Raw genomic sequence first — 16,533 nt, 5'->3', positions numbered from 1 at the left:
GATACATTAGCGGAGGGGTGGGGTGGGGGCGGTGGAATCAAAAGAGGTCACCAAAGGTCAACCCAGAGGAGAGCACCGGGGTGGAAATTTTGGCACAGCGAGCTCAGATGAACTGTGCTGGGGACGGAGCCCAGACTTAGGGCTGAGGCTAGCCTATCACTGTTTGCGCGACCTGGGAAAAGGCCCCTTTGCTTCCCGGGATCCTGTAGGTCATCCACCTCCCCTGGTCCTCTCTTTCAAGTGTCCTTGAATACCTACGACCTACACAACCATTGGGGGCAGCCTTGACTGAAATCCAAGCCTCCGACCTGGGGTATGGAGAGAAGAGAAGCTGGCTTCCGGGGTCAGGGCAGGAACCCGGCTCACCCTAGGGGGGACTCCGCCCTGCGGGCCAGGAGGAGCTGGCGAGTCCGACCACAGTGACTCAAGCTGCTTAGTCAGTTCGTCCACCTTGGCCGCCGCCGTATCCAGCTCCATCTGCTTCAGGTCCATGTGCTTCATGGCCAGCGCTGGGCAGGCGGGAATGAGGGTCAGGACCGGGCCTCCTGGCAGGGCCCTGCCCCCGCAAGCCCAGCCCCCGATCCCAGCTCACACTGGAAGTTCAGGTCCAGAAGGTCCCGCGCGCTCTGGAATGCCTCGCTGTCCATGGTGCCAGCCGGAGCGGGGCGCCTGCGTGGTGGGGGAGCGGTCTCAGACCTCACCCTCGGGGACCGCGGGGCGCCTCCTACTCTTCGTTCCTTCCGCCAGATGTGCTTTACCCTTCCAGTTCCCAGATGGGAAATGTCCACTCCTTCAAAAGCCCAGTCCACTCACTCACTACCTAGAAGTCCAAATCGGTTCTAGAAGGCTTCAGACACTTTTCTCTCTTTAGCGGTTCCTTGTTCATCTCTTTATCTCTGCCCTAATAAAATGCATCAAGGGGCTGGGATTGTGGCTCAGCAGTAGAGCAGTCGCCTAGCGCGTGTGAGGCACTGGGTTCCATCCTCAGCACCACATAAAAAAATAAATAAAACAAAGGTATTGTGTCTGACTACAACTAAAAAAGGGGGGGGGCTGTGGCTCAGTTCTGGAATGCTTGCACGTGTGAGGCACTGGGTTCGATCCTTAGCACCACATAAAAATAAATAAGTGAAATGCTGTCCATCTACAACTAAAAAAAAATTAATATAAAAAATGCATCAATTCCTTCAACAAGTATCTATTGATCATCTACTATGTGCCAATGAACATTGAATAAAATTGCAACTATCAGTTACTGTGCTGATAGGCACCAGAAGATGCTGTGCTAGATGTTAGAGGTATTTATTTAAAATAATAATTGCACCGTCTAATACATCCCAGAGTCCATACTCATTACTTTCAGTTTAATGAAATAAAAACAAGATTGAGGGGCTGGGGATATAGCTCAGTTGGTAGAGAGCTTTCCTCGCATGCACAAGGCCCTGGATTCAATCCCCAGCACCAAAATTGACTGCAGGGCCACTGTGCTAAATGCATTGCACGCCAAACCTCATTCCATGGTCAAAAGCACCCTAAGCTTAAAAATCTTTGTTCAATGGGCTGGGGTTGTGGCTTAGTGGCAGAGAGCTTGCCTCCCACATGTGAGGCACTGGGTTCAATCCCCAGCACCACATAAAAATAAATAAATAAAATGAAGGAATGTGTACATCTACAACTAAAAAAAAAATTTAAAAAAAAAAGAAATCTTTGTTCAAGGTCACCCTGCAAGAAGTCTATAGAACTGGGTTTCATATCAGGTTCTAACATGCTAATTCTGTGTCTTCTCCACGAGACTGGAGGAGTCCCAGAGGGCAGTGATTGCTGTTTCTTCTCCTCAAGAGTCCCCATCCAGGGGAGGCCTGGCTCACAGTGACCCATTGTTAGGAGGAGAAACAGGGAGGTGGCTAGCAGCGGATGGGCAGTTGTGGCCACTGGCCCAGTGGGAGGCCACCAGGAACCGGTAAAGCCAGCCCCATCTCCATCCCCATGGTAGCCACCACGCCTGACAGCCCTGTCACCTCCTTGCTACATTGACCTCTTAGCTTTGGCCATAAGATGTGGGTAGCAGGGCGGGCTGTGGCATGCCGATAGCAGCCTCTGTCTGGGAAACCCCGGAAACACAACCTGTTAGAGTTGGCGGCTCATTTGGGTGTAGTGGGAGCGTGTGACCTTGGGCCATGAGTCCTCTCCACTCTGGGGCCTGGGTTTCCCCATAGTAGAAGGAGAAGGCTATCCTAAGAAGCCCATTCCTTCTCTAAGAGGCCTCCATTCTGAAGATGTAGGGAACTTGAGATTGTAATTAAGGTTCTACAGAGACGGAGTCCCTCAACTTGAGAATTGTTGGCAAGTTCTAAATCCAAGATTCTATCTTTGGAACATTCTAGAATTCTCTAATGTGGCTAGCCCAGAATTGTCTTCCTATTCCACTTTCTAGAGATGGCACTGTCTTAGAAGTCTACAGCAGATAAAAGCACAAGAAAGGAGCCAGACTCCCTTCTTTCAAATATGGCAGGATCTCGTTCAGACCCTGGCCAGTGTGGCTCCTTTTCCTAACCTGTAAGATGGGGATAAATAACTCTTCACCTCTTAGGACTATTGTGAGGATCCATCTGGTCTGAAGGAGCAGTAGGAATTCAGGGCTCTGGGAATTGAGGCCTCAGAAAGTAGAGGCTATAGGAATCAAAACTCGGGACTTTTAGAATCTCAGGGATACCCAGGAATCACTGCGTCTGTCAAAATATAAAAACGATCAATTTTGTGCGGCCTTCAGTGCCAGCATTCGACAGTCAGCGGTTCTTTTGGGGGACTGCGTGATTTCCGAAAGTCTAAGGTTCTCAGATTCCATGCTGACATCCTAAGGAAATGCCAGCAATGGGTGTGGGGTTGTCCTGGAGGCTGGTGCCGGGACCGCCAGAGGGCGCACTGTCACCGCCCGATCCCGGACGGGAGGGCGGACAGCGCCTGAGCTCAGAGCCCGGGAATGCGCGGCGGGCCCGGGCAGGTGCTCATCTCCCGGGGCAGAGGAGGGGGCCGGGCGGGGCGCGGGCCGCGTCTCTGTTCCCAGGCTCCTGACCCTGCCCTCCGCCCTCAGGTCCTCTTCCCCGGGCAGCCCTCCAACTTCGGCTCCCCGTCCCGCGGGCTCCCATCCACCCCCAGGTATCCTCCCCTGGGTTCTCCTCTCCACGCCCCCTCTGCACCCCAGCCAGGTTCTTTGGGGTTAAAGATCCTGTGGGCTTCCTGGAGGAATCGTCCTCAGTAAGGACGAAATCAGGGTGTCGGAATAGGCTGGGAACACCTAGATGAGATTCCTCCAGCTTTGTCCTGGGCTGGGGCTTATTTTCCCCTCTCTGGAACCGGCTAGGGACTTCCCCTCTCTGAGCCTCTGCCTCCAGTAGATATTTAGCTTCTCTGAACCTGTTGCCTCCTGGGTATAATGGGGGAATTAATACTTTCACCTCAAAAGGGTGTGAGGATCGGGTGACCTGATTGATCTACAGTGTTGAAATAAATTTCACACATCCAGAATTCTAAATCAACAGCCTTTCTTGGTGGTTCATTAAGATAACACAGGGTCAGGCCAAGTGAGGGCTCAAGATCCTAAGTCATTTTTCTCCCAAAAGGGCCCTTTCAACTCTGAGATTTTAAAAGTCCTAAGTTTCAATGCCTCTGGTCTCAGCTTCTTTGCCTAAGGATCACAGAGCTCTAAACTCCTCTTGTACATTCCTGAGTTCTGCCCCGTGATCATGCCCAGTAACTTGGGGACTGGGACAGGGAGAGCCCTGAAAGATTCCAGACAGAAGCTGGCAAGAGCCAGTGTCCACTCTCCAGCCTCAATTTCCCCACTGGTAGGGAGGAGTCCTTTCCTGGGTCAGCAAGCATCCTTCATGGTGTAACGCCCAGGTCCGACTTTTGGGAGGTTGCCTGAGACTTCTCTAGACAATAGGGTCCGTCCTGTCTACCTGCCAGACCTGAGCCTGGCATGACATGAGCCGTTTTGGCAGCCAAATTATTATTTTTAATTTTATTTCAGGCTGCCACCAAATGCCCTTCAAGCCCAGACATTAGCAAACACCCCCCCTCCCTGTTTAATCCCCCCCACATGACGCATAGGGGTGGAGAAAAGGGGGAGAGAAAGAGGGAGGTGTCTGCCTGCCCCTGCCCTCCCCCGGCCTCAAGGACAGACACCTCCAGAATTAGCCTCTATCCCTCCCTTATCTCTCACAATACCTCAGGTCATACTGTGGGAGTAGAGGTGACATTTCGCACTCCAGGGTCAGGACAAGGAGCTCTGGGAGGGAGTTTAGCTAGACAATCTGGTGGAATCCTGCCCCCCACCCCAGAGAGCTGCCATAACCGGAAGGAAGAGGTCAAATCCTGACCCCCTAACGCTGCTGTCACCTCTAAGCCTCAGTTTACCAATTCTTCTTCGTGCAATGCTTCCGTGGCAGACCAAACCCCCATTCTGGAATTCTGCCCTAGGCTCTAGAATGACCTCTGCAAACCCCCAGAAGTTTCCCATCCCCATGGGGCAATAGGAGGCTCCCCCACCCCCACCAGGGGGCTCCCTGGGGCTGACGTCCCTCCTCTGGTTAGGCAGGTCTGACGCCTCAGTTAATGACATGTTGGGGTTCGCTCGGCGGCACAAGGGAGATTGGAGAACCTCCCCAGTTTTCTCACCCCCCTGCCCCCACCCTAGAGCTGGAAGTGCAGGGAGGGCAGGGGCATACCCTCCAGAGGGACCCAGGGTACCTGTCCTGGTCTATTTCAGAGACCAGTTTCCACTATCTCCGACACACCCTTAATTCTGCTCAGAGACCTAGAGGCTCAGTCCAGAAGGCAGCCGGAGGACGACGGTAGAGTGACCACTCTTTCCACCCTCGTCCAAGCCTCCCATTTCTGCCTAAGATTCAGGGATCTGAGGCTCTAATATTTCCCAAAGACTCGGACTTCCAAAAGTCCGCAACTCGAGAGACTCAGGAATCCCTCCTCGAATGTCTCACTGGACCCCTTTGGACCTGAGTCCTCCATTCCAAGAACTCAGACATCCAAACCCCTTCTCCTTTCACCCAGTAATTCAGGCATCCTAGTATCCTAGTTCTCTTTTCCAGGCACCCAGGCATCTGCGCACCCCAAATTGGCCCTGGGACCCGGCGTCCAAGTCCCCTCCTACTTCCCTCCCCCAGGGACATGGTGTCTGGTTCTTTAGGGGTCGCTGGACCCCTGAGGGGGGAAACTCACGGGTCCGGGGCAGATCCTGGCACCAGGGGGTCTTCCTCCGGCTCCAGCTCCAGCTGCTGGGAGCCGAGGACGGGGCGGGGCAGGCGCACGGAACAGGTTAGACGACGTGACTCTTGCTGGAGGGAGGCGGGTCCCCGCGGGGGGGGGCGGGCAGAGATCGCGTCAAGCACCCTGGGACTTGTAGTCCCAGAGGGGCAGGACGCAGACATTCCCATATATATTCACTCTAAATCCATTTCACAGACAGGAAGAGCAAGGCCCAGAAGCCAAAGGTGATCCGGCCAGCAAGACACAGAAGGGTCGAGACTCCCACCTCAGGTAGAAGCAGAAGACGAACTCCTGGGCCCTTCCTCACCCCTCCAGGCTCAGTTTCCCCTCTCCTGAGTGAAGATTTGGACGCCACTAAAGGGGTGGAAAATTGGAGCATAGGGAAAGTCACAGGCTCCAATCCACAGATTTAAGGCCAAATCTGTAACCCCTTGAGTCTCTGAATTTCAATCTCCGGGTGGGTGAAAAGCGGCGGAATGAACATCCCAGGATTTTCCAGCAAGAGCCCAATAGGGCTAAACTACAATCCCCAGTAGCAGGCGCGACCGACGTCCGGCGCCTCGAGGCTTCGGATCCTCTGGGAATTGTAGTCTCGGAGCCCATAAGGGATGGCTCCCCAAAGTTTCTCTCTCCCACACGCGGGTCACTGTTTGGAGATCCCAGGCGGAAAGAACACTTCCCATTCCCCTTGACCCTCTGGAAAGCCGCAGAGGAAGGGGGAACCCCATGTCTGGAGTTGGATCCAAAATCTCCGCAGAGGGGGCGGGAAGCGGCGCTGACACACTGGCCAGGAATGCAGTCGGGTCACCCTGTCTAGCCACTGTCCCGAAGCTCCACCCGCCGCCCCACGCGGTGCAGTTCTGGTGGGAAGGGGCGTGGGCATGTCCCCCAAATCCGTACCCACGTGCGGCTGTTTATAGGCGCCTCGGGGCAGGAGGGGTCGACAATGAGAACTTCTGTCCCCTCACCCTTACTCAAAGCCATAGGGGATATTTCTCAAGCACTAGACTTGATCCCCTAGAGCATTTACGAATCTGCTTTGATCCACGAACCCCGCCCCTTCGTCCGCACAGTTCCAGTTCCACGCGAGTCCCGCTTCATAGGCTCCGCCCCCCAGACCCTCAGGCTCCTCCTCTTGTGTTTCCCGCTACCCCAGAATCCAGAAGCCCCGCCCCCTAGCTGTTACTTAAAGCCCTGCTGGGAAAATTACCCCATTCTTCCATTTTTCGAATTTTCTCTTAATTCCTAAATTTCCAAGGCATCCAAGCTTCTCCAGAGGAGATTCTAACGTTACAAGCACAGTCCTGCCACCCAGGATCCTTACCTGCTTCTTTTAGGAATCTCAGTCCAATCGATCTTCCTGTCTCTTTAAGAGTTAGAGCCTATCTCTGCGACTGCCCCTTTAAGGCCGTGTCGGAATAATGCATATCTGAGATAGTGTGGGGGAGGCTGGCCGAGACTTGGCGCGGCACTGACTCCCGCGGCCCAGTGAACCACCTTCTTTCTGGAGATTTTGGTAATATAGTCATTCCTTGCTGGTCTGCTCTATACACGTGGAAACGTCCCTCATTTCTGCCCAACGGAGCAAACGGGCGTCGAGCGACACCCCCCACGCTCCCACGCTACTTGGGCACTTCGGAAAGAGGCCCCGCCCACTTTGAGCCACGTGGTCGGCGGCGGGGTCCGCTCAAAGTCGGCTGCTGGGTCTGCGCTCCGCCGGGGGCTCGGGATGGCGGCGACCCCGTCCGCCGGTGAGCGGGCGTGTGGACCGGGGCTGGGGGCGGGGAGAAAGGGGTGCCCGGGAAAGTTCTGGCGAAAAACGGGGCATCCCGGAGATGGGGAGAGCGAACCTTCCAACGAGGGCGCCAGGATGTGGACGGCGAATACTGGGGGGGAATACCCGTGGAAAGAAGGGCGCCCCCAGGGGTGGTGTGGGGACGCCCCTGGAGAAGAGGTGGGCACGGGATTGACGGGGAGGGAACGGGACACTCGGGAGGTTGGGACTAATGGATTGGTGGGCGGCCTTCAGGATTGGATGTCGACAGATCCCCGTTTCCTCTCTTCCCGCAGGTGCTGCTCGGTTCTCTTGTCCCCCCGATTACACAGCGATACCCCCAGCCTCAGAACCCCGTTTCTCCTTGGAGGAGCTGTCTGGCCCAGATACCCAGCTGTGGCTTATCCAGGCCCCTGCAAACTTTGCTCCAGAATGGTGAGTGGTCCCACCCACCTCCCGGGAAGACTCCCCACTCCAGAGGCTGCACTTGGAGGGTGTTTGGAGGGGCATTTCTGAAGAATCCAGTGACTTACAAACAGATCTGACCAAGGTTCTCCCCTCCCTTTCTCCCCTCAGCCTCAACGGGCGGCTGGTGCCTCTCTCTGGCTCCCAGACAGTGAAGGGCAAGTTGGCAGGACAGCGGCTGCGCTATCAGGTCCTCAGCAGCAGCGGTCCCCGGGCAGGAGAAGCAACCCTGCTGGCTCCTTCAGCCCATGCAGGCGGTGGACTTACTTGTGCCCCGACCCCCCAGGGCAGCCTAAGGATCTTTGAGAGTCCCCAAAAATCCTTATCAGGGACCCCTCTGCAGCCCATCCCAATGAACCCCCCACCACAGATCCCCCCTGGCCTGAGGCCTCGATTCTGCGCCTTTGGGGGGCAACCACCAGTCACAGGGCCTGGGTCAACTCTGGCACTGAAGCCATCTGTGTTGGGGAAGAGGAAGAAGAAGAAGCAGATGCCAGAGGCCGAGGCCTCCCAGGAGGCAGTGAATGGGTATGAGGCCCTGGAGGTGGACCCAACTCTGAGGTCCCTCAAAGTAGATGTTGGGAAGAAGAAGAAGAAAAAGCTGCCAACAGAGGTGGCGGAGCCTGCAATGATAGAGCCCACAGCTGAGCTGCTGGGGCCTCTGGGAGTCCTAGTCCCACCCACCACGAAGAAGAGGAAGAAGCCCAAAGGGGCCGAAGCAGTTGACCCACAGGTCGGGGTGCCAGAACCAGAAGGACAGATGGCCGAGCCAGAGCTGGCGGTGAAAACAGAGCCTCCTGAAGAGGCAGCCCCTTCCCCAGGCAGGAAGAGGAAGAGGAAAAAAGAGGCAGGAGTGGAGCTGGTGGAGGGGACGGTGGCCGAGCCTCAGCCACAGGTGAAGGTGGAGCTGCAGGAGGAAGCCGTCCCACTGCCCCCCAAAAAGAAGAAGAAAAAAAAGAGGCAGAGCGCAGGGGCGGAGTCGGGGGCTGAGGCTGGGGAGCCAGAGAGGCCGCCTCTGGTGCTCTGTCCCCAGAAAGCAGAGCCCGAGCTGCCAGGTGACGACGACGGGCCTCAGGCCGAGGCAGCTCTGGTGTCCTCCAAGAAGAGAAAGAAGAAAGAAAAGTGGCAAGGTGTGATGCTGGAGCCGGCGACAGAGGTGGCAGAGTCTGAGCTGCCAGGTGACCTTGAGCCTCAAGTAGCTCCAGCATCTACCAAAAAGAAGAAGAGAGAAAAGGGGCACAAAATGACAGAGCCAGAGACCGAGATGACTGAGCCACCGTGGGGGACCGTGGAGCCTGAGGTCAGCGCAGCACCAGGACTGACCAGGAAGAAACCGCGGGGTCAGGAAGGTGGCGAGATGCCAGAGGGGGTGCCCCAGGAGGAGATTCCAGGGCCACTGCTGAATCTGGAGCCCAGGGAGGCGGCTCCCACAGGACCAGAAAAGAAGAAGCAGCACAAGAGGAAGCCTCAGCAGGAGCCTGCAGCCCTCCCCCAGGGAAACTGAGGAACCAAAACCACCCAGGGCATCAGAAGGTGAGCAAAGCGACGAACCCAGACCCCAGGCGAATCCCGAACCTGCCCCAGCAACCCAGCAGGAGCCTGGCCCCAGAGAATGCTTTATTGTCACGCTGGAGGTGGCAGCTGTTCATCGGGGCACTTTGAGGAAGGGCTCATGAAGGACGTCAAACAGCCTGCGGGCCTGGGGTGGGGAGCGAAAGGAACCACTCATTAAAGGGGCCACGTGTTTGCTGCTCGTGGAGTGAGGTATTGGCTTTTTCTCCCAGCCTGCAGGGTCGGGGAGATGGGAGGGAAGCAGCCCATCTGGATTGTCCCCTAGACTGGCTGTGCGAGGCTCAGCTAGTCCCCATCCCCTTGGACAGGTCTCGCCATCTGCAACACAGGCAGGTGGGGGCTGGGGCTCAGTGGTAGAGCGCTTGCCTACCATGTGTGGGGCCCTGGGTTCCATCCTCAGGACCACATGAAAATAAATAAATAAATAAAGGTACTCTGTCCATCTACAACTTAAAAAATTAAAATAAATACAGGCAGATGGTTGCTGGGCCTCTGGAGACTTTTGAACACTGGGATCCGAGGTCTGGTTGGTGTAGGGTCCCTCCCCTCAAGTCCCTTCCCAGCACACTTACCTTCTGGGGGCCCAGGCCTGGACACAAGGCCAGGTCTTCCCGTGATGCAGACATGAGCTGTTCCAGGGACTGGGAGGGTGGAGGCAAAGGGTCAGGGCAGGTGAACACTGGACCCCACCCTGGCCCAGCTGGTGAAGGGCCTTGGGTGCTGCTGGGGGGACTCGAGGAATGCAGGGGACTGGGATGCAGCAGGGTGTGGGCTTCTTAGGAAAGGGAAGGAGGGGAAGCGCCTGGCAGAGCAGGGCAGCTGGTCCTTACTCCAAAAGTGGCCAAGAGGGTCTGACTGTCCGTCTTGTTGACTGACTTCACGGTGGTCAGACATTCAGTGACCTGGAAGGAAGCAGCAGAAAGCCCAGTAAGACAGCTCGGAGGGCAGGGCTGGGCCACTGCTGGGTCCCCAGACTGTCTACTGTGCAAGAGGCTCTCAATAAATGTTTTATTTTTTTCTGGGGGAGGACTGATTAAAAGGCCATATCAGGGTGATCCCAACTAGCCAAGGGTGTGGGACACGTGAGATCAATCCTGCTTATCTGAAGGAGTTGGTTCCGCCCAGGGTACAAAACCAGTCCACCACCACCTGTCCCTGCATGAGCCAGGGTAAGGGAGCTGACCGCTCTGGCCTCCATTTTTGGGCAAATTAGATTCCCAGGAATACCGAGAAGACTCCGGTGTCTGTGGACATGGATTGGGGTGCAGCTTAGATGCTGCCCCACCCCAGCACCGTGACAGCCGCGTGCCTGGGTGTACTGGCTGCTGCCCTGGTTCAGACCCCAGCCCTGCCAGTCCCTAGCTGTGGGACCTGGGGAAGTCACTTCCTCCCTGCCTCAGGAGATGGGTTTGGAACTGCTGTGCAGGCTTGGAGGAGGAGGCTGGGATGCAGGATCCAACTGACCCAGGCCCTTCTGCTGTCACTTTCTTCCGAGGAGGACCTCCAGGGAAGGCACCAGTGGCAGGGTCCCTCACTGGAACCCAGAGTTGACAGTCCACTGAGCAAATACTCCCTGAGTGTCTACTGAGTGCTGGGGGTGCTGGGGACAGGACAGGCTTGGAGTCACCTCCAGCCCTGCCCTCCTGGGCTGAAGTCCAGTGGGGAGATAGGTGGGCAGGCCTGGGACGGGAGCACAGGGAGAACCTCTGCTGGCTGGGGTTGGGGAGGGCTTCCTGGAGGAGGGAACATCCGAGCTGGGATGCCCGATGGGATGAGGCAGGTTACTGGGTGGAGGGAACAATATGGAAGCTCAGAGGGATAAGGAAGGCCCGGGAGGACACCGGCCCTGCACAGCACTGCAAGGCCGGGCTTTCCCTCAGGGCACTGGGGAGCCATAGCAGGGTTGGGAGCTGGGGAGAACAGGGTCAGTGTTACGCTTAGAAGACCACGCTGGGAGCCGTTGGGTGGGAAGGCAGAGGGGGACAGGGTAGGGAGGGAGAGCCCAGATGGACTCGCCTTGGGACCAGAACTGAAGTTTGGCCACCCAGGAGCTGCAGGGAGACCCAGGCAGGCATGGGAGGTGCCTGGAGGGAGGGAGGGAGGGAGGCCTCACCCGAGACACAAAGTTCTGTTCCAGCTTCTCCATCAGAAGGTCCGCAGGCTTCTGCTCGTAGGCTTTGTAGGTCTCCAGGTAGCGCCCGGCCTCCTCGGGGCTGAGGTGACAGGACACACATCAGCCAAGTGAGGGCCATCATGTTCTAGATGGGCTCCATTTCACAGTCGTGATTGCTAATGCTGTAAATTCCAAACGCTAACATATGCAAAAATGGAAGTTCTCAGCTCCCCCATGGCCCTGGCCAGAATCCCTGCTGGATCTGGGGATCTCTGTGGTTCTCCTCTGGCTCAGGGCTAGAGCCTGGAAGCCCAACAGGCTGGGGCTCAGGCTGCGCTCAGGCCGGGCTCAGGCCTCACTTCCAACCTGGGTGACCTTAGGCCAGTGATTTTATCTCTGGACCTCTGTTTCCTCATCTGTAAAGTTGGGTGATAGACTGTAATGATAAAAGAAGTCACTGCCATGTCCACCATCAGGGCCTGGCTCTTAGAAGCCTGTTTAAGAAATGTTGGCTGGGGTTGGGCTCAGCGGTAGAGCGTTTGCCTAGCATGTGAGAGATGCTGGGTTCAATCCTCAGCACCACATAAAAATAAATAAAATAAAGGTATTGTGTCCAACTACAACTAAAAAATATATTTGAAAAAAAAGAAATGTTTGCTCTTAGTGGGTGCAGTGGTGCACGCCTTTACTCCCAGTGGCTCAGGAGGCTGAGGCAGGAGGATAGCAAGTTCGATCCCAGCCTCAGCAACTTAGCAAGACCCTGTCTCAAAATAAAAAAATAAAAAGGCTGGGGATGTGGCTCAGTGGTGAAGTGCCCCTGAGTTCAGTCTCCAGTGCAAAAAAAAAGAAAGAAAAAGAAATATTAGTCTTTTGGAAGGAAGGCTGGCATTCTGCTCTGCCTTTTGCTGGCATGAGAGGGAGGGAATCAAGAAACTGAGTTTCTTTTCTCAAGTGCAGCATGCAGACAGCCTACTAAACATTCAGCTTCCTGACACAGAGGAAAATGAGCTTTTGAAGAGCTTTGTTTGCTTTTGTGGCGCTGGAGACAGAATCCAGACTCTCTCAGGCTGGGCGAGGGCTCTGCACTGGGGCTGCAGCCCAGCCTGAAACACTGCTTTTAAAATTGATAAAAAGGGTCCCGTGGGCAGGGCAGAGTAACTCAGGGTTCTGAGCACCAGGAAAGGCTGGCCTTTTTTTTTCCCGCCCTTTGAAACAGCAGTGAGTAGTGCAGTGGCCCCAGGAGCCACCACAGTTCCTTGGGATGTGCTCTGCGCAGCTGGGCCCCCCCCCCCCATGCCGGCCTCTGTACTGAGCATGTGCGGACTGCTTTGTCCTTGCCATAATCCCTAAACAATAGAATTTTATGTAAACAACTATTCACACAGCATTTACATCGTATCGGGTATTTTAAGTAATCCAGAGAAAACGGGAGGGATGGGAAGGCAGGTAGAGCAGCACCTGGCAACAGGAGCCGCTGGTTCTCTCCAGCAGAGCAAAAACAGAAACAGAAAGAAGGGAGCTGAAAACACCGGCAAGACGTGAAGGAGCCACAGGTATCTGTCGCTGAGGGAAGGAAGGCTACAGAGGCCACAGGAGCCCAGCCACAGGCACTGGGCCAACAGACTGTAACAAGATCCGAGAATGCCAGGGGTGGGTGGGGGAAGGGAGGGATGGACAGGTGGACACAGGCATTCTAGGGCAGTGAGTCCATCTAATGATACACCCAGGAAGGACACGGAGGTATCACACACCATCCTGCTGTGTCCTGACCGAAGATCACAGAAAGCCTTGACCTCTGTGACCTGACAGCAGAAGGCCTGGAACATTCCCAGGTGCAGATAAGGGTGTTGATGTTGTTGCCTCAAAAACACTGAAAGAAACTGGCCCCGACCTGAGCCAGAGCCTCAGGCCCTCATCAGGGCAGCCCTGAGCCCTGGCTGTGGACACACTCCCCCACCCAGAGCCTCTGGCTGTCAACGTCCATCTCCAGGGCCTGCTGCAGGCCACTCTGCAAGTCCCCCAAGAAATGCTTTGGACAATTCACTCTGTGCTTTCACTGGAATCCAAAAGACTCCAATTTGGGGACATTCTCTTATGGGAAATTCTGTAGGTTTAACAGGATGAAAAAACTCTGTCTAATCCTACAGAATGCACAAGAAAAGAACAAACCCTGAGGTAGACTAGGGACTTCACAGTGGCTCCTGGGCTATCACAAATTCATCACATAGCGGCACATGCCTGTAATCCCAGTGGCTAGGGAGGCTGAGGCAGGAGGATGAAAGTTCAAGGGCAGCCTCAGCAACTTAGTGAAGCTCTAAGCAACTCAGTGAGACTCTGTCTAAATAAAACAGGGCTGGGGCTCAGTGGTTAAGTGCTGCTGGGATTAATCCCCAGTACCAAAAAAAAAAAAAAAAAGAATCATAAAATTTTTATTGTAGTTTTTCTTTTTGAGTTTAAAGCTACAGGGTTGGAAGGAGTGACTCCATGTGCTTGCATGAGACCCTGGTTCCATCCTCAACGCCACACATAGAAAAAGAGCTATAAAACTCATTTTTAGGGTTTAATTCTGCTTATGGTGTGAGGAAGGGATCCATTTTCCCATTGGAAAGCTAATTTAAATGGTCTTTAGGTGCCCAGGCCACATTTCACGTCTAACTCAGAAACCTAACGCTATCCAGAGCATGGGACCCACATCAGGCTGCGCCCACACCTCCCCAAGAGAGAAGTGAGGACCTCGGTGCACAGCTGAGGATACCGAGGCCCAGAGGGAGGCAGTGCCTGGACCAGGCTCACACAGGGTGTCCAGGGACAAGGAGGGAAGGCTGAGTGGCAGGGAGGTGGGGGAGGGGAGCGGGGCCCAGTCTCACCTCCAGGCCAGGATCAGAGTGCAGTCGGCCAAGATGCACATCTTGGCCAGTTCCTTGAGGGCCTGCTGGGGATCTTTCTGGCGGAGAAGAAAGTCAGGATTAGGGAGCTGGCAGAAAGCGGGACTTCCCGTCTGGACACACAGAGCTCAAGGTGGGGAGAGCCTTTCACTCACCCTCCGAGCCCCCACAGGGTGCTGACCCTGCGCTGGGCAGCACTAGGACCCAGCAGCGACTCACAGGGCTCCGCCCTCCTGGACTCCTAGTCTAATGAGGGGAACAGACCTGTCCCCAGAGAATGAGGACCTGGAGTGGTCATGAGTGGCTTCCTGGAGGAGGAGGAGGCCGGGAAAAGGAAGCACAGATGGCAGGATGGGAAATCCAGGCACAGAAAGGAGGGGAGAGGGTGGGAGAACTCAGACGCGCTCTGTTGGGGATGTACTGAGGAGGAGGTGGCGAAGGGGAGCTTGCAGGCGAGCCTGGAGGGCTGGGGACCAGTGGTGGTGCAAGGCCTCAGGGCTACGGAAAGGCCCTGGGGACCCAGGAGCCTTGGGGGAGAGTGGAGGGAGGGAGCATTGACCTGGGGTGTATTCTTTAGGAAGACCTCTCTGGCCACTGTAAGGACAGGAAGGGTCAAGACTGAGGCCATAAAACCAGGAAGGAGGCAGGGACAGGGACCCAGGCAGGAGACGAGGGACTAGATTGGGGTAAGGACTGCAGGGACAGAGGACGAAGTAGACTTGAGATATTTAGGAGGCAGAGGTCTGGGACTGGCTGATGGGGTGTGAAGGAGACAGATCATCTTATGGTCCCACCTCTCTGCCAACACAGGGTGTAAGTAACCTGCATCAATCTCAGATATGAAAAATGGTTCCTCACTGAGCGCTCCTTGGGGATTGAACCCAGGGGCGCTTAACCACTGAGCCACATCCCCAGCCCTTTTTATTTTTCATTTTAAGAGTCTCACTATGTTGGTTAGGGCTTCACTAAGATGCTGAGGCTGGCTTTGAACTTGCAATCCTCCTGCCTCAGCCTCCAGAGCTGCTGGGATTACAGGCGCACACCATCACTCCCGGCCTTACTGAGGTTTTAACGTGCCTTTCTTCTTGGAAAAGATTCAACAGTCCACTTCATAATGGCGAGGCTCAAAACCACCTATTTCACAGTAGGGGAGGGTGAGGCGTGTGACCCTGCTTACCACGTCCACCTGGACCAGCAGGATGCGCAAGGCGAAGGTCTTCCCCAAGCTCTGCAGTCGCTCATGGATGTAGTCTGGGTGGAGGTTGTGGTAGCGGAGGCTGGCAGGGTGGGGAGATGGTGGGTTGGGGCCTGTCTCCCTGAGAACCCAGAAACCCCTTCTGCACTCCTTGCCCCGTGGCCTGGACACCAGGCACCATGAGCGCAGCATCAGTGGCTTGCAAAGAAGGCGAGTGTCAAGGACGGCAGCCTGGCCGTGGCTTCCTGGCAGCTGGACCCCTGGCTTCTTCACTGAGCAGGGAGGAAACCTGGGCTTCAGGAGGACAGGAGCAGGCACCCCAGAGTACATGCACAGGGCCAGGGGATGCTACCCAGCTGGCAGCAGAGCACGGACAGAAGTGGGCTTCTCCACCTAGGACTAGAGCCATCGTCCCCAGCACCTGTCACCCTCCAGCCTGCAGGGAGGACAGGATCAGGGAGTTTCATCTCCTCTGTCTATCCATCCGCAGAGGGGCCCAGGCTGGAAGGGGAACTTGTTTAACTGAGATAGAGCTTAGAGAAATCCATCTCTTGTCACCTCGCCAGGTATGTCTGGGACATGAGTGACCCTGACCTTCCTCCCTCAGACCCAGGAATTCAGGCCTTAGCCCTCCTCCCTCATGCCCAGGGCCCCAGGCCCAGCCTCAGACCAGGGGTCCAGGCCCTGCTCTCTCTGCTCTGGGCCCCCCCAAGCCAGGACTCCTTCTCCTGACACAGGGCCACACTAGGCCCAGGGCCAGCAGGACTGAGCAGAGGTCTCCTGTGGAATGGCCCAGAATGCTAGGTCACAACACTCCAGGCCTCCCGGGCAGCCCTCCCTGAAGGGCAGCCAGTGCCCCAAGCCCCGGAGCTCACCTGAGGAAGAGGGCACAGGTGCTCTGGCCCAGCACGTAGTCGGGGACGACTTCACCAAATTCCCAGGGCACATTGCGCACGAACTTCAGCACGGGGTTGCCCCTCTGGGAGGGAGGAAGAGCAGGAGCCGTCCACAGGATGACCCTGGACCAGGGCCAGCGGCCAGGCAGGGTCCCTCTGCCACCTCTTCCCCCTCCTCCACCCTCCACCTGCCTCCACCTCACACCTCACACCTGGGTCTTTACCACCTCCCCACCTCCCCCCACAACTCTCCTCCTCCCCAGCCTGGGCAGGTCGGCCTGCCTGCAACCATTCATTTATTTTCTTTTGCAGTACTGTGCATTGGAACCAGGCCCCCCCCCCCCCCC

The 16,533-nt window shown here is 56.0% G+C and overlaps 3 protein-coding genes across 3 annotated transcripts in view; 1 reads left to right on the top strand and 2 right to left on the bottom strand.

The window, feature by feature from the left end:
- Ppp1r13l (protein phosphatase 1 regulatory subunit 13 like) overlaps positions 1-5,395 on the bottom strand; it is a 15,582-nt gene extending 10,187 nt beyond the window's left edge. The window contains exons 1-3 of the mRNA XM_015497009.2: positions 5,239-5,395; positions 593-669; positions 266-509 (exon numbers count right to left, since the gene is read on the bottom strand). Of these exons, the coding sequence (XP_015352495.1) occupies positions 266-509; positions 593-647 (299 nt within the window). The 5' untranslated portion in view covers positions 648-669; positions 5,239-5,395. The remainder of the gene's footprint in view (positions 1-265; positions 510-592; positions 670-5,238) is intronic.
- Positions 5,396-6,785: 1,390 nt separating this feature from the next.
- Polr1g (RNA polymerase I subunit G) lies at positions 6,786-9,278 on the top strand. Its single transcript, XM_015496704.2, has 3 exons — positions 6,786-7,037; positions 7,357-7,495; positions 7,637-9,278. Exons 1-3 carry the CDS (start codon positions 7,016-7,018, stop codon positions 9,027-9,029), a joined length of 1,554 nt encoding a protein of 517 aa, XP_015352190.1. The 5' UTR covers positions 6,786-7,015; the 3' UTR covers positions 9,030-9,278.
- Ercc1 (ERCC excision repair 1, endonuclease non-catalytic subunit) overlaps positions 9,130-16,533 on the bottom strand; it is a gene marked incomplete at its 5' end in the record, with an annotated part of 23,009 nt that continues 15,605 nt past the window's right edge. The window contains 7 exons of the mRNA XM_048791240.1: positions 9,130-9,224; positions 9,670-9,738; positions 9,928-9,999; positions 11,211-11,310; positions 14,078-14,154; positions 15,273-15,372; positions 16,166-16,272. Coding sequence (XP_048647197.1) covers positions 9,171-9,224; positions 9,670-9,738; positions 9,928-9,999; positions 11,211-11,310; positions 14,078-14,154; positions 15,273-15,372; positions 16,166-16,272 — 579 coding nt within the window. The remainder of the gene's footprint in view (positions 9,225-9,669; positions 9,739-9,927; positions 10,000-11,210; positions 11,311-14,077; positions 14,155-15,272; positions 15,373-16,165; positions 16,273-16,533) is intronic.

This window comes from Marmota marmota, unplaced genomic scaffold (assembly GCF_001458135.2).
Source record: "Marmota marmota marmota unplaced genomic scaffold, marMar, whole genome shotgun sequence".
In the NCBI taxonomy this organism is placed as follows: domain Eukaryota; kingdom Metazoa; phylum Chordata; class Mammalia; order Rodentia; family Sciuridae; genus Marmota; species Marmota marmota.
The sequence above is the reverse complement of the archived record's forward strand: the minus strand, read 5'-3'. Positions and strand labels throughout refer to the sequence as shown.

Excerpts from the sequence above, each read along its gene's own strand:
- Polr1g (XM_015496704.2), top strand. The coding sequence starts at position 7,016 with ATGGCGGCGACCCCGTCCGCCG. Across the intron at positions 7,038-7,356 it reads GGCGGCGACCCCGTCCGCCG|GTGCTGCTCGGTTCTCTTGT; the intron begins GTGAGCGGGCGT and ends CTCTTCCCGCAG. Across the intron at positions 7,496-7,636 it reads GCAAACTTTGCTCCAGAATG|CCTCAACGGGCGGCTGGTGC; the intron begins GTGAGTGGTCCC and ends TTCTCCCCTCAG.